The 16,661-nt window shown below is 30.0% G+C and overlaps 2 protein-coding genes across 6 annotated transcripts; one reads left to right on the forward strand and one right to left on the reverse strand.

Moving 5' to 3' along the window:
• Positions 1 to 504: 504 nt before the first annotated feature.
• LOC100810494 (calcineurin B-like protein 10) lies at positions 505 to 5,354 on the reverse strand. 4 transcript variants are annotated; one of them, XM_006601175.4, is made up of 9 exons: positions 5,030 to 5,354; positions 4,551 to 4,743; positions 3,662 to 3,744; positions 2,413 to 2,472; positions 1,858 to 1,966; positions 1,725 to 1,777; positions 1,555 to 1,635; positions 1,046 to 1,158; positions 505 to 945 (listed from the first exon to the last, which is right to left on the reverse strand). In XM_006601175.4, exons 1-9 carry the CDS (start codon positions 5,057 to 5,059, stop codon positions 891 to 893), a joined length of 777 nt encoding a protein of 258 aa, XP_006601238.1. In that variant the 5' UTR covers positions 5,060 to 5,354; the 3' UTR covers positions 505 to 890. The 4 variants fall into 4 exon arrangements, with proteins under 4 accessions (XP_006601238.1, XP_040867417.1, XP_040867419.1 ...); XM_041011483.1 differs by having other exon boundaries at positions 4,551 to 4,733; positions 5,030 to 5,252; XM_041011485.1 differs by lacking the exon at positions 4,551 to 4,743 and having other exon boundaries at positions 5,030 to 5,252.
• A 2,364-nt stretch (positions 5,355 to 7,718) lies between these two features.
• HDA18 (histone deacetylase) lies at positions 7,719 to 13,629 on the forward strand. Of its 2 annotated transcripts, XM_003550229.4 has the most exons (14): positions 7,725 to 7,886; positions 7,975 to 8,134; positions 8,211 to 8,266; positions 8,351 to 8,468; positions 8,941 to 9,003; positions 9,281 to 9,349; positions 9,422 to 9,588; positions 9,657 to 9,721; positions 9,803 to 9,849; positions 11,641 to 11,685; positions 11,814 to 11,864; positions 12,183 to 12,269; positions 12,404 to 12,491; positions 13,390 to 13,629. In XM_003550229.4, exons 2-14 carry the CDS (start codon positions 8,045 to 8,047, stop codon positions 13,488 to 13,490), a joined length of 1,047 nt encoding a protein of 348 aa, XP_003550277.1. In that variant the 5' UTR covers positions 7,725 to 7,886; positions 7,975 to 8,044; the 3' UTR covers positions 13,491 to 13,629. The 2 variants fall into 2 exon arrangements, with proteins under 2 accessions (XP_040867420.1, XP_003550277.1); XM_041011486.1 differs by having other exon boundaries at positions 7,719 to 7,886; positions 9,657 to 9,849.
• The last annotated feature ends 3,032 nt before the right edge of the window (positions 13,630 to 16,661 follow it).

Consider the following 16,661-nt stretch of genomic DNA (forward strand, 5'->3'; position numbering starts at 1 on the left):
TTAGTTGCTAGAATTTTAAAAAAATTGATTTTTAATCCTAACAAAATTTTGACTGGTTAAGATTTTTAATTTTTTTTAAAAAAATTAGTTTTATCTCTAAAAAAAAATTTGAACTCCATTATTTTATTTATTTATTTATTTAATGAGATTTAATGGATTAAAAAACAAATTTTAAAATAATTTAAGTACTTTTATTATATGACTACAAAACTTAACTGAAAAATGTTGAGTGAGCTTGACCATTTATACTTTTGTTCAATGATTAAAAAATAAATTTTGAAAAAATTTAAGTACTAAAAATTTAATTAACCAAAAAATATAAGATGAACAAAATATGAAAGATCTTTTTTTATATATCAATATGAAATAGAGTTTATTTGAGAAATAAAAATGAAAGAAATAAATAGATAAGATGAATGAAAATAAGTGAAAAAAGAGTAAATTTTAAGAGCAGTTGATCTGAGGAAAATAAGAAAGAGGGAAATAAGAAAAGAAAATACAAAATGATCGGATGTTAACCATTGATTGATTGTTCAGATATATACTCATGATACACATATCTGCTAGCCATTATGTTCTATGTATAACTGGCATCATGCAGTTTCTACTAAAGAACTACTTACTAATACAAAATCAGTTATTTTCTTTTACAAATTTACTAATACAGATTTACCAATATAGAAATAAGTTATTTCTTATTGCATATATTCCTAATAATTTACAACTTCTAATCTATTAATGGACCCTTTCCTAACTAATTTGGATCTCAATTCCCCTAAAAAAGCCCTGCTTGTTTGTTCACAAAACATTTCTGTTTTGCAATAGGGCATCACAATTATTCACCTCAAACAAAAAGCATCTTGATGCCAAAATAACAAAACAAATTGATCTCAAGGTTTTGCCTCCGTTTTGAAAACAAAACTCGAAAGCACACTGGTGATATCCCTGGTAGATGACAAAAATGACACAGTTAGTTGTAGTTTCAAAAGGGTGACCACATAAAAGAAGGATCATACACAAGGGAAGTTTTTATAATCATCCATACTTCAAATAAGGAAGTGTCATGTTTATCAAGAGGGATGGATTTCGGCTCACAAAAGCTTTCCAATCTTCTCTACTGATTTTACCATCATTATCTTTATCCGCATCAGCAATTGTCTGCAAAAGGGAAAAATGGGCTGTTGAAAAACTGAACTGAATTGAACTAAACTGAGGTAAAAAAAATAAAATTGAATGCTTTTGAATAAAAAACTGAACTGAATTGTTTTTTAGTTCAGTTTTTAAAAACTGAACTGCTCCTAAACTGAACTCTAACTTATGAGATTGAAAAATGTGAAAAATATGCTTTAAAATATGTTTATTGAGAATAGTTTGTGGGTAGTTTATAACAGTTCAAAGCAGTTCAGTTCAATTCAGTTTGCCCAAACTCTTAAGTAGTTCGGTTCAGTCCAGTTTGCCTGAACTCTTATGCAGTTCAGTTCATCTATTTTGTCCATCCCTATTAATTTATATGCTCCATTGAAGCTAAATTTTCATATTTGATTACAAAATAACCTTGTGAACAATTGCTTCAAGAAGATCATCAGGAAGATTCATGTCAAATTCTATCAAAATGGCTACAACCATTAGCTTGACCTAAAACCAAGGAAACCATATAACCATATCAGCAAAAATGAACTTGTACCACCAATTATGGTGAGGCTTAAATGAATTTCTACACTTACTTCCTCTGGCTCGATAAACCCAGTTTGCCTCAAGTCATAGAGCTTAAATGCAACTACAAAATATCATTGAGGGACAAAGATTAGATGTGAATAAAAATTGAGTTTCATGAGTTTGTCTTCAATTTTAACATACAATCAATTTTTTCATCCATGGGGGCATATGGATGGAAAACACTGAGGGCGTGGACAAATTCGTCAAACTCGATTACACCGTTTCTTTTTTGGTCGAAAACATCAAAAACCTGAAGAAGTGTAATAGTTTCACACATTAGTATGTTCAAGGCTCTGTGGATGAATCATGAATCATGAATACCTTAACTTAATGAATGCATGAAAGAAAGGAAGAAAAAAGTACATAAAAACTCCATATGCATGTTATGTGAGTCATGTAACTGTTTTTTAAGCCTCACATGCACCTATTAGCCAAAAATCATATTACAACTAACCGATAAAAACACAAAATTATAATGCCAAGATTACAACTAAAAGGCAGCAATCATTTTCTCCCTAAGTATTTTAGAAAATTAAACAATATTTTGCTATATATATCTATTTATGCTTTGTTTCATGCAGTCATTTTACTATAATACAAGTCAGTTTTAGTCTTCCTAGAAACTTAATTGGATTTCCAATATAGTAACCAACATGAAGAAAAATGCTATGGTCGAGAAATATAAGAATTGCTTACTCGATCTAGGAAAAGATTTTTCCCATATGGGGTCTGAAACAGTGCCAATTGAAGCTCCTCCTACAATAGAAAAAACATACTAATATCATGATAACCGCATCACTGACCTATTGATTTTGTACAACAAGAAAATGATTATAATTTTGGCTACCATTTGGGGAGGAAATGGGATTTTTTACAACAAACCGCCAAAGATTTTTCTCATTAGGTGCTGAATGAATTGAATAACACCATTCTGGTTTGTCCCCAACCAAATTTAATTCTAGATCATTTTTAAGTGTTTCATTTATGATTTCTTGATCTAACTCTATCTTAAAGTCGTTCTTGATCTATCCATAATTATTGAGCTATCCTCCATTTGTTTAAGTCTTCCAAGCAGGGTTTCTATTCTATTGGTCTTCTTCTCACACATTCAAACCATCTTAGACACAAGTCTACCATCTTTTTTTCTTAAAAATGTCAGTCACTCCAACTCTCTCACTTTCAATTTTCATCTTATCTTTTTCTTGTATGACTACTCATCAAACTCAATATTCTCTTCTTTGCAATCCTTAAATGTTGTCAGTCCTTTATTAACCAACATCTAGTACCATAAAGTATCATTGATCTTACAGTTTATACTGTAAACTTTTCCTTTTAGCTTAAGATCCGTCTATATCAAATAATCCTTCTATTTTGTTCACCTTTCTTGAATTTTTTTAATTTACATCTCCCTCTATTTATTTTTTTATCATTTTGTATGATAAATCCAAGATACCTAGAGAGCAATCGCATATTATCCGACTAATTAATTGCATACAAACTCTGACATTGTAAGAATAAGAAGAAAACTTAGATATAATTTTTTTTTGAGTTTTTTAATGTTGTTTTTCAATCAAAATTAGAGTTTTACTTCTGTAATATATGTAATAAACATATGCATTAAAGTCATTACAGACTATTTTTTTTTTTGACAAAAAAGTCATTATAGATTATTAACAAGTGAAACTTTAATTCTAATTAGAAAACAACATCAAAATACGAAAAAAAAACAACTGTTTTATCCTATAAGATAAACAAAAATACACAACCATGCAGCTAATCTCCCTATGAGAGAGACACTCACATAAAAGGAGAAACATGTGAATCATAGAAAGCCAGGGCAAAGCAGTAAAATACAGCAGTAGTAATTAGTAAGTCACTAAATCATCATAGAAAGTACTAATTAGAAACGAAGTATGCCAAACTACTTGACAGATCAAGTACGTACCTTGTGAATCGAGTCATCATCAATCAGGGAGCTACTTAACCTTTTAAACAACACATGCAATGCCTCCACTTCTTCAACTGTAACTGCATTATTAACAGCAGAAAAACCAATCATTGAACCTCATACATTCGTACTATAACATTTGTGTTATTTGAGAGCTGTCACAAAAAATTAATATATAGACCTTTGGACCCCATCAAAGCTGGCATGAAACCTACTTGCCGAAAGTTTTAACAATAACAAATATGAAGAGAATCATTATAATACTTGAACATAACCAACTCATATAATAACAATAATAATAATAATAATAATATATATATGACAGTATAGGTTTCTTTCTTTTAAAAAAATTGATTTTAAGAATGTATAAAATAATGATGTCATGAAAAGTAAAAGTAATTTTTTATTTGATTAATATATATATAAAAAAAAATATTTTAAAATTTTAATTAGTTACAATAAAAGTTGTTTTTTCAAAGCTGCTTAAAATAATTTATCGAAATAAAGAGAAGTTTATTTTTTAATTCTTATCATTAAATTTTTTTTGAACGTACACACAAAAAGAAATCAAAATAAACTTGAACTTTTGTAAAGGAAAAAGACAAACTAACTCACAGTAAGATATTAGAAAGGATGTAGCGTGCATGCAATTTTAACTTTAGTCACACATAAAATAAAAATAAAAATAGACAGTTAACAGAAAGTGGGTGTTAGGGGCGGGCTAGCATATTATAAACAAGAAATTTCCTAATATTTTATGAAAAAATGTTGAGCTTAATATCAACAAACTTAATATAGCTTCTCTTCCATCATTATATATATATATATATATATATACACTTTTGATTAATAATCAGAAAGTTAAACTTAGGGAATATTAATTTACATCTGGTTTCATCAGCAAGGATTGCGAAGTCCTTAGCAGTATAGGTACATTTATGGTTCTGATCAATAATGCTGATGCATGGGCAATAGCTGAAACAACCTGTCACAGTCAAAATCAAAACCTCAACCACCGCTATGAGTGGCATCAACGCCGCACACACGCGCTCCCCTATTGTCCAAGAATCTGACAAACCCTGTTCAAATTTAATTATATATATATATATATATATATATATATATATATATATATTCATCCATTCATCAATCATGACTTATTATCAAGCAATGAAATAATGAGTGAAACTTGAAACATACTAGTATAAGATTCATGCTTGCTATCTACTTTAATTTAATTTATTCTGAAGTAATTTTCTTAGACAATTTAAAATATATAAAAGGCGATCGATTATAATTGCTAAGCTAAAGTATACTAATCAATTTCAAACATGGGCCAAACTTGGTGGCCAAAAAAAAACTTACATGGGAATCCGTGGCTATGGTGGAACTCATGAAGATGAGAAGAAATAATGATTGTTCTGGAAAAATATTGTATGCTCTGAATGGTCTTCAGTTTGGCATTGTATTCCTCATAGATCAGATCCTTCTTTCTTAGTCTCGAGTGTCTTTCATGATTTGGGTTGTATAGAGACAAATGATGGTTATAGTTGGTCCAAACATAATCTATCATTGAGCTGAATTTTCAACGAAAAGATAGAGATATACACAGAGAGAAGCATATGCTGGTGTTGCGTGTGGCCCCAGCTCAACCTATTTGTTTCAAACAAGTTTGAAGATATGTGACGACACTCCCGTGACCATACTTTCCCACCTCATCATCAATACTTCCCTTTGCATAAATTATTGGGAAAAAAAAAATCACTGTGTGAATTAAGTGTGTGAATTAAGTGGTATGAATTATTCTAATTTATGATTTCAGGTTCAAATCGTAAATATGCAATTGCATATTTAAAGAAAGCTTTATAGTTTATATATAGTAATTCAACATTGCTCGAACATCATATTGTCTCAGATAAATGATATATGTGGTCTAAAACAATGCATGAATATCAATGTGTTACTAGACATTTAGAGTGATAGTGTATACATAGTAAGTGGTATAAAATGTGTGATAGTAGGGTATCAATAAAATGTTCATATCATGCAAGTATCCATATATGGTTATTCTAAGGGTCTGTTTATTTATACTTTTATTTCGTATTTTCATCTATTTTTACTTTTTAATTTACAAAAATATAATTAGAAAAATATCATTTAGTGGCCGACAAAATCAATTGCTATATTGAAAAATCAGTTGTTAATTAAATTGGTCACTATTTAGATCAGCCACAGAAATAGAGAGGGAAAGGAATAACTTTATTATTTTTTATACTTGTAATATTTTTTTTCAAGCTTATTATCTATTTTTTTTATTACTTGACATTTTCAATTCTTTACTTTGAATATATGTCATTAATCTAAATGATGTTGTGATATTCTTTTAATTTATCACATGGATGATGTGACTCTTTATTAATTTGTTATGTAATCACTTTAACGGATTAAAATTAATACACATCTTAAAATGAAAAGTTTAAAATATCATATGATAAAATAAAAAATTAAATAGTAAACTAAAAAAATATTGCATGTAAGTAAAATATATTTTAATTTTTTTAAAAGATAAATTTATCGTCAGATATTTATAAAATTAAATAAATAAACAAGTGTCTTAAAAAATAAATTATAATATACTCTAATTTTAAACTATGTAATAATTTAAACATGCAATATCAGTTCAGATAATGATAAATTAATAAACTTAAAGTAGTAATATGGTAATTAACAACAGAAGAACTCATGCTTAATTATGCTAATACTGCAAATATGCGAGGACGGATGTTTCAAAACGAAACCTTCGCGATTGTTGAAAAACGTGTTTACGTGCATTGGTGCATAGAAATGTTATAAGAGTAGTAGCTTTCGTAATGATCGTTCTGAAGACAAAACATGTTTGACGGATTAAGGATGATGTGTCCACGGGAATATCGATGTTAATTTCCATCTCTTAATGTCAACATTAAATACTCATTATGCAAATAAGATGAATGGATTATTTATTATAGAAAAAGTAACATAATATATAATAAGAGAACTTGTAAGTTGTAACGTACTACTACTAGAGACTAGAGTCCATCTAAGATCTAGTAATTAATGGAAATTTGAATAATTAATACAGAATTTTAGATTCAAACTTCCTTGCTAAAAAAATCTATGAGAATTCTCTGTCAAAAAAAATAATTCTGAGAATTTGTTTGTCTAACCTTCTTACTAAAAACCTTTTCACGATTTACACTAAGAACTTGCCCTATTGTTTTAAATATTAAATAGGATTAACGTTTATTTTTATTTAAATTAATCCTACTTTGTTATAAGAAAATTGTTTAATGCAGTTTAACTTGATTTTTAAATAAATAATAATTCAAACTAAACATTAAAAAATATACAAACTGTCTAATTCAATTCAAATGTAATATTAGATACGAATTAAACTAAATTAATCTTTTATCATTTTATAACTCGGTTTGATAATTTTTAAAAATAATTTATTTTTATAAAACTGCTAAAACTATTTTTAATTTAACAAATAACAAAATAAATTAACACAGAATAAAAATTAATGACTTATTAAGTTATGATTAACCTTTCAAAATAACATTGACGTAATTATACAAGCAAATAAGCAATATAGTAAAAAAAATCATTATAAACCTCTTAATATATTAATTACATTAATATATTAAAAAATCACTCATAATATATTAATTACATTACAAACTTATTAATATACAAAGTACAAACCATTCAAAATAAATTAGTTATTCATTGTCAATATCATGAACTTATAATTTAAAATAACTGAAAAACAATAAACATAAGTAGAATTATATATTATCACTATCAAAATTGAATCATAACTTAACTTAGTATGATGAGATTTTATATGAGATTGTAAAAGAAAAATATATATAAATACAATGTGTAATTTTATTTGGTAATATAAAAATCATGGGTAGTATAAATATAGAGTTTTTCTTTTTTCATTAAGTAGTGAAGCTCTCATAATAAGCACATTGTTTTTGTTTGGTAATAACATGACTCTTGAATTAAAATAACCAAATAGTGGAATGTTTCATTAAATAAATAAAACAACAAAACGGTGTATTTCTGGATAATACTACTGTAGCTTATGTAATGTGGAACATTCCATTTTTTCGGTGCCATTCATGATTTTTATCAACCGCTGCGTTTTTTGCATCGAGTATCCGAGTTAAGCAAGGTGAGTTAAGCTTCGTCGATTCACGAAATTCCCGGAAATCGTTACTGAGTCAACTCGGTATTTCGGTGGCTCGTCCAATTTGCATCAGGTTCGCCGCCGTCAAAGCGTTTCCGATTCTCCACCACCGCCGTAGCTGCCGCCGTCAACCGTCGCCATCGATGTCGTCTTCTTCCGCCAACGATGCCGAGGCTCTCCGGCGCAACCGCATCCTCTCCAGCAAGCTCTACTTCGACGTGTCTCCGTCCAAGGTAAGCGAGCTCCGCGCACTCGCACTCTTCGCGGGTCGATTGTTTACTTCTTAGGTTTGTTTTTATCGTGACTCAGGTTCCGCTAATCTACTCCGCGTCTTACGACATAGAGTTTCTCGGCATAGAGAAACTGTAAGCAATTTCTTCGCACTGACGTCGTTTTTCGAAGCTGTGAATAGCGTGTGGAGTTGCGTAACTGTTTGCTGATTGTTGTAGGCATCCGTTTGATTCGTCGAAGTGGGGACGCATTTGTGGATTCCTCGTTTCGTTTGGTATTCTTGACAAAAAATGCGTCGTTGAGCCTTTGGAAGCTTCCAAGGATGATCTTCTAGTGGTAAGCGTTGTGTAATACTTGATCAGTAAGACCTTGTTTGGATATACTTCTTCATAAGCGCTTATAGCAGAGAATGAAAAAAAAAAAAAAGAAAGAAAAAGAATGAATCAAATTAGTTAAAGTCAACTTTTGTACCTCTGTTTTGGAGGAGGAAGATGAGAGGGTTTTTTTTTTTTTTTTTATAAAAGTTGAAGTGCACAAGTTGATTTTAATTAATAGGAGAAGCTTAATTCGTTTGAAAATTGTGTATGTATATTCAAATCACATGTATAGCAGCAACAAACAAAATGTTTGGATACATGGTATATAAAGTGCTTATGAGAGCTTCTTTACTGGAAATATAGAGATTTTTCCAATAGAGAAGTTGTCGAAAGCACTTTTAGTCTTGTATCCAAACAGACGCATAATGTAATTTAAGCAGAATGTCTGGTGCTGAATCTGATTTTTTTTTCTCTTTCCTTTTTCTTTGAAGGTACACTCTGAATCGTATTTGAATACCCTGAAGCAGAGTTCAAAAGTTGCTATGATAGTTGAGGTACTTTCACTCACTTGTAGGCACGAGGCAACCATTTACGTAGTTGTTGTCTCTACATACAGTTCCATGTTTTTCTTTAACTATGGAGCTCTTGTATGGAAATTTATCTTGACTTAGTAGAATAGAATGAAGCAAATATGGTTGTGCTGGAGTTCTTTAATGTGTTTGTTTTTGTTATTTAATTTCTATGATAACAGATATGTATTTGCTGAGGCTTTATACAGTTGATGTATTAAGAATTATTTACTGAGTACTAATATAAATTACTAAAATATAGGTCCCTCCTGTGGCATTAATTCCCAATTGTCTTGTGCAACAAAAAGTTCTTTTTCCATTCAGGAAGCAGGTAAATTAACTGTTTTATTGAATTCTTTTTAGCATCTCCAAAAATCTCATCTTGCTCCTAATCAAATGGTAGGTTGGAGGAACTATATTGGCTGCGAAACTTGCAAAGGAGAGAGGATGGGCCATTAACATGGGAGGTGGTTTTCATCACTGTTCTGCACAAAAAGGGGGTGGATTCTGTGCTTACGCAGATATTTCTCTATGCATCCACTTTGCTTTTGTTCGGTTGAATATATCAAGGTACTATCTTATTGCAAGTTAGAATATTCTATTAATACCCGTGCAAAAATTGATTGCAAAATTTTCAGGGTGATGATCATTGATCTTGATGCACATCAAGGAAACGGTCATGAAATGGACTTCGCTTATGATAGTATGTCCAAAAAAATTTTTGCTCAAGTGTTTGACTTCTTATCTTTTAGTGCTTTTACCAATGGGGACTTTGTAATGGCAGGCCGAGTCTATATCCTGGATATGTACAATCCTGGAATATATCCTTTGGTAATCTGCTCCTTGATTTGTTTTACATAATTTTTCTTACTATCTAGTATTGTGAGGTGATTTTTCTCTGTTTCTGTTTTTGCTCATTTGTCTCATCTATTCAAAATCACTGGCTGGCATCTGATGTGTTGTTGCAGTGTCCTGTTATATTGTACATTTGAATTGTCTGGTCCTTTGTCTTGGAATGAAGCATGGATTTTTCTCCATGTATATAAAATTGTGGAGTGGTATGAAAGAATATATTACAATTTCTTTTCTATATTCCACTGGTGAAAAAGAGCGAGTTTTGGTACATCAGGAAGATTGCTGTCTTGTGAGTTAGTGGTAAGAACAAGTTTGCAAATATATGACCCTCTCTAGACCACACATGGTGGGAGCCTCATCCACTAGGTGCTGCCCTTTTAATAAACAACAACAAAAGTCTTTTTGTATTGGGTGGGCAATATGAGCCTTAGGAGAATCACATCACAAAAGCTAGGCATTGTAATTAGATAGCCTAAGGCCCTATAAACCTTACACCAGAATCCCATACTTCCAATGCTGAAGTCAAGTCCCATACTTGGGATCGGATCCTAATATCCTGCCACAAGTCACAGCTGTTAGATTTCAGCTTAAAATCAATTGGTACTAAGTGAAGTTGTCCAATAGATATATAAGCTGCAACCCAAGAACCGAGGCAGGTGATGTGAGACTTCCTAACACCCCCCCTCCATGGATGCCTGCCAGAACAGGCAGGCCTACTAGAATAAACAAGAACTAAGATGGGCTATAGGCTTCGATACCATGTTAGATTTCAACTTAAAATCAATTCGCACCAAGTGAAGTTGTCCAACAGATATATAAGCTATACCCCAAGAACTGAGGTAGACGATGTGAGACTTCCTAACAACAGCCCCAACACCCATGCAGGCTGGTTGTGTACTAGCCATTTATCTAGCCCCGGGCTAACACTGCGATATTGGCATCACCATCCACACTCCTCAATTCCAGCTAAAAGATATGGTCAAGAGTTTGATAAAAAACTAGCCATTGTAGTTGGAGAACCAAAACTCCAAAAGCCTTTTATAAATTCCACACCTAAATCCCATACTTCCAATGTGGACTCAAGTCCCATACCTTGCAATTGGATTCTAACAGTGGGTCAGTTACATGGATCAAATGATGCTTTTGTAGTAAAAAAACAACTTTGAGAAAGGCCATTTAGATCAAGGTCTTTTTTAAAAATTATTTCTCTTAAAATTTATGGTCTTACTCTACTCTACTTTGTTTGTGGGGATAACTTCCATATAACATTATTTATTAGGCTAATCTTGATATGATCAACCCTTCTTACTAAGGTCTTTACTGGTCTTGTCCACACTACCTGTTAAGTGTTAAATCCGGTGGTGAAAACCTATTCAAATACTAGATAATGGCATTTATGTCAAGCACTCAAGCTTACAAATGTTGATATTTTTTCTGTCTGCATCTGCAATTGACTTGTAAATGAAGTATGCAGGAGGCCAGCAAATGATTTTGCTGGAAAATATGTTGAGATGGGTTCATTAAAACATTAGTGCTTACTGATTTCCAAATAGCGATGCTTCATCGTGATGTTGGAATAATGTTTTTTTCTGATAAAATGGGATGAAAGACCTAATTTGTGAAGATGGATGGTCCATCATCAACAGTTACTTGTTATTTGCTTTTAATTTGAATTATGCATATATTCTGATATGGTCATCATAAATTTATCATCTTGAGACCAACTTATGGCAATCCCTTACCATTCCTTTTTGCCTTCTATATCAGGATTATGAGGCGAGAAACTACATAAATCAGAAAGTTGAAGTAAAGGTATATTCGATTTAAAAGTTAAACGATTCACCAAAAAAAAAAGAAGGTTAAACGTGAATCATATTTGTTTTTCTGATTTGCCTCTTTAAGATTCTCTCTCCCTCGTATGTTTCCCCCTGAACTTTCAGAGTGGGACAGTTACAGAAGAGTACCTGCAAAAATTAGATGAAGCACTTGAGGTATAGCTGTGTGTCTATATATTTTTGTATTTCTATATCCTATCCAAGTCAAATTATATTAACTGTTCATTTGATTCATGATGCACTTTATCTTACCCTTCTCTTTATTTTAAAAATAAAAACAAGGGAAAGGAAAACTGTATATTTACCTCCCAATCTCTACCCTTCCCTTCCCATTGATTTCCTTTCCCCCTTTCCTTTCTACTCTTAACTCCCTATCATACCCATAAGATACCATAGAGTTGTTTATCAGGTGAAGGTATACCAACATTCAAGTTCTTTTACTAATTTTTGTTTTTCATGTCAATGTGATTCAAGGTTGCTGGGCATAGGTTTAACCCTGAGTTGGTTATTTATAATGCTGGAACTGACATCCTAGAAGGTGATCCATTAGGAAGGTTGGAGGTAATGTCATTATTGGATTTGCTCTTATATGTAGGTTTTATGTGAAAAGAATATTTCATTATTATGAGTTAGTGTTTTAGTTTATTCCTTTACCACTCACCATAGGTTGTGCTTGTGCTATTTTGTACACACAGATCAGTCCTGAAGGAATTACCCTTAGAGATGAGAAAGTTTTCCGGTTTGCTCGTGAAAAAAACATTCCTATCGTTATGCTCACTTCAGGTTTGCTATTGTTTTCCTCCCTATTATATGGTGGCTACTATGGTCTTTTGTGTGCACAGGAAACTTACCTAACAAAGGCCTCTAGTCTTATCTTATATTACCACAATCTTTTGTTTACTATTGGTCTTTTATTTTTTTTTATTTGTAGTTTGTGCATTTCACTCATGCAAGTATCTTATTATGTGAAAAAGTAATCTGAAGGAAACCTGAAATTACCCTATCGTATGTCTGACTTCAAAGAGGTTATGTTTTTTATGTATGAGCATGTGTCATTCTATGCCAAAAATTTAAAATACTATGATCTGTTTAGCGAGTTATTTGAGACTGAGGTCCTATGGCACAACTTTCATGTAGGAAGATACGGTATTGTAAAGCTGTGTTTTCATCATCAATATAACCATCTGTTACATTGAAAGATTCTTAGAACTTTGACCCACTTAAATGTGATCAAATAACAAAATTTTAAGAAGTGAAAATATGACTAATCAGTTATAATTAATAATTTATAAGACAATCATTTTTGGATTATTTATTTAGGTTAATTGGAATCCGATTGGTAACTTTATCTGACCTTATATAGTTTGTTAGCGATGCACCTAGTTCTAAACGTCAATTCATGTTTTCCAAGAGACAAGAAGTAGAAGTAAATTTTTGTTTCGTCCAGGTGAATGTGGGTTTTGGTTGAGATGAATTGTGAAACAAACACTAATGTTTTCCCCTGTTCTGAGCTGATATAACTTGCTTAAGGGAGATGTGATCTAGATAACTAATTGTAGAAATTGGCAACATTCCGGACCGATCGATCCGTGTGACAGCTTTTTTTGGAAATTTTCTTCTATTTTCTCTTCGGATTGTTTGTTTGATGTTTATCAAGTTGTTTTTATTTTCCATGTTTCAGGTGGTTACATGAAGTCCAGTGCTGGAGTCATTGCAGATTCAATAGTCAATCTCTCGAAGAAATGCTTGATAGAAACGAGTGGAGCTCCAAAGTCTACGTAAAGTGCTCCTGTGTTTTACTGATCATGAATGGTCCCTTGTAAGAGTTTTCCAGATCCTTTGTGTATTTGGGTATAGAATGTTTCCATTTTAGTGGAAACTTTGATGTACAGTATTTTAATATAAAAAAGAACTTAGTGTAGATGAAAATGTGTTCTACGTGAGTTGTAACAAGTCCGTAAATGCTGCTGGTATATTAGTACTACATAATGCATAAATGAGTTGTATATTATTTCATCATTTTTTTGGAACGATGGTCTTTTTAGCTTTTTGTTTTGATTTGTCATAAAAATTGGTGGAGAGTATTGTTATTGGTAGTTAGTAGGATAATTTATGCCAAAAGTAATTGAAAAATGGAGGATTTATTCTAAATTTGTATTAATTGAATATTTTTTAATTAGGGCCTCATAACTTAAAAGGAAATATAAATAGTAAAGATATTGGTTAAAAACTTTAAAAGGGAAAATATTTTTATTTAAAGACATTTATGATTTTTATTATTATTTATATAATAATTTTTTTTTAACTAATGTTTTAATAACACTCCTTAGCAACACTTTAATTACCATTATTTTGGAATTCAAATTAAAAAGACCATTATTTTGGAATGGTGGTAGTATGATTTGCTCTGAAACTTGAACAAGGGTGACCAGGTGGGCGATATGTAGTAGTATCTCTGTATTCTATACCTACATTATATCTGTGCGAGATGAATTCAGAAAAATATTTAGCAGTTTAATATGGTTGGTGGCAAAGGCCAGTGCTAGTCAAAATCTAGAGTGTGTCTTTTCTACCTCATTAAAGTGATGCTTCATTCCTAACCAAATCGGCTTATTCATAGATATTTCCATGTTTCCTTATTTATCATTTATATATATATATATTATTTTAGTATTATTTCCATCTCTTAATATATTAAAATTTCAAGAAAAATAGAATTATAGTTTATTTTCTAAAATTTATTTAAAATATATTGACAGTGTTGCTGTTTCTAATGATTTATTATATGGTCAGATTTTTAGGTAAATTTAATACATTAATTGAGGAATAGAGTGAGTGAAAAAAAGATCATTTGTTACAGGAGGTTAACTGCACAAAGAATAAGGTTGATCACGATGTAAAAATTTCAATGGCAGGGAATGTTCGATGGTTGGGTTTTTAGATGAAGTTTTTGTTATTGAATGAGCTATTCATAGGGCTGCATGTCAATCTTGAATATTAAGGCAGCTTAATTACATTTTTTGTTAAGCAATCCAAACATTAATTTTATTTATTTGGATGTGATGCAGCACCTTATTCTTAATTTAATGAAATATGATGATTCTGTAAAAAGCACTTCTTTCAGATATAAATATAAAAAAAAATATTTCAGTTTATTTACTTTTTTATTTCATATAAAAAAAAACTACATTTCCTAAACTATATATTTATTGGTGATAGTAAAAATTTGAAGGGAGCAGGATCCAGAGGTACTATGTTGTGGTAAAAAAAAAAAAAAACTAGTAATTTAATTACACAACTATAATTCATTACCAGTTCAGCTTGGCAACAAAATCGTTGAGCACACTTTAGAATTATAAATATAAAAGTAATAATAATCGTTCATTATTATAATGAAATACTTTTTTTTTATAATCATAACTTGAGAAATGTTAACAAATTTTCCTTTATTAGAGTCTCATATTTCCATCGACAAATTCAACATTTTACAAATCCAACTTAAAAGTTGGCAACTTGTAAGGGCGTCACGTGCAGGGTGCGTGCATGTTGCTCGTGCACGTACATTTCCATCTGCGAGCTGTTATCTCTTTATTATATTGTTTGTATGTTAGTATAAATATAACAAAATTAAGAAAACTATTTTTATTAAAAAATATAATTCTAATTTCTTTAAATGTTAAGAATAGTCTCACATCCAGTAATTCATGAACATGATAAATACTTATATATAATTGGGTAGACCACACCTTATGAATCGGTTTTAAAGGAACCTTTCGGATATAAAATTTAATATTAAATGTTTAAGTAAAAAATATTAATAAATAAAATTTATTGATAATTTATTAATAGTACTATATTATTTATTTTGTAAAATTACAAATACACTATGAAACAAATAAATATACTTACATAAACATATAACATAAATAAATAAAAAATGAGATGAGAAATGTATTATTATAAATATAAGACAGACAGTACAACATATAGGCTAATTAAGAAGTTCCTAACTATGAGTGTCGTAAATTTTTTTATATTATGTTCAATTTTTACGCATAAAAAAAAATAAATGAAATAAATTAATCTCATAGGGTTTAGTTTTATGATCTTACTAACCAGGTCCTTAAATAGAGAATTAATTAATAAATAGAAGGGTTCGGTTTCTTAACTAATTACTTTAAACACACTTATTAACAATTTTTTAGCACTGTAAAATAAATTTACACCATTTAAAATTAGTTATGGAAACACTTATTGGTATTAAAAAAACGTTTAATGAGTGACTAAAAACATAAAAAAAAAATCTGCCAAGATTGTTTTATTTTAATTTAAAGTGCATGTATTTAATGCTTTAATTCGTAAAATATTAAACACACATAAGATCCTTTCTTTATTTAGATTAAACTAATTACTTGATTATACTAGAATCATTAAATGTTTTTTCCTTTAATTTATTAGATTATAAAATATAAAAGGAAATATTTACAAAAATAAAGTATCTTAAGGTACGCCAAACTGATAGGGGTGTTGAATTTATTAAACTTTATTTAGTATATTTATAAAGTTCCCGAATCCTTTCTTTATTTGGATTAAATTACTATATTTATTTTGAAGAATAATTTACTAACTAGATTACATTTTGATTTCTTTTCCATTGCTTGCTTCCTTTATACTAGAATCATGAAATGTTTTTTTTCATCTATTTTTTTAATTTAGATTTTTTCAACTAAGTTTTAAGATTGCAAAATATAGCAGGAAATGTTTGCATATACAAAGTACCTTAAAGCACGCCGAATTGATTGGGCTGTGTTAAATTTACAAAACAATATTTTGTATATTTACATTTATATTTGTACTAATTAATTTTTAAAATTTATTATTACCTTAAAATTTAAGAAAAATATGAAAAAAACATATTTTTTATGATAAGTTTTATATTTTTTATTATTAAAT

Source organism: Glycine max, chromosome 17 (genome assembly GCF_000004515.6).
Source record: "Glycine max cultivar Williams 82 chromosome 17, Glycine_max_v4.0, whole genome shotgun sequence".
NCBI classification, from domain to species: domain Eukaryota; kingdom Viridiplantae; phylum Streptophyta; class Magnoliopsida; order Fabales; family Fabaceae; genus Glycine; species Glycine max.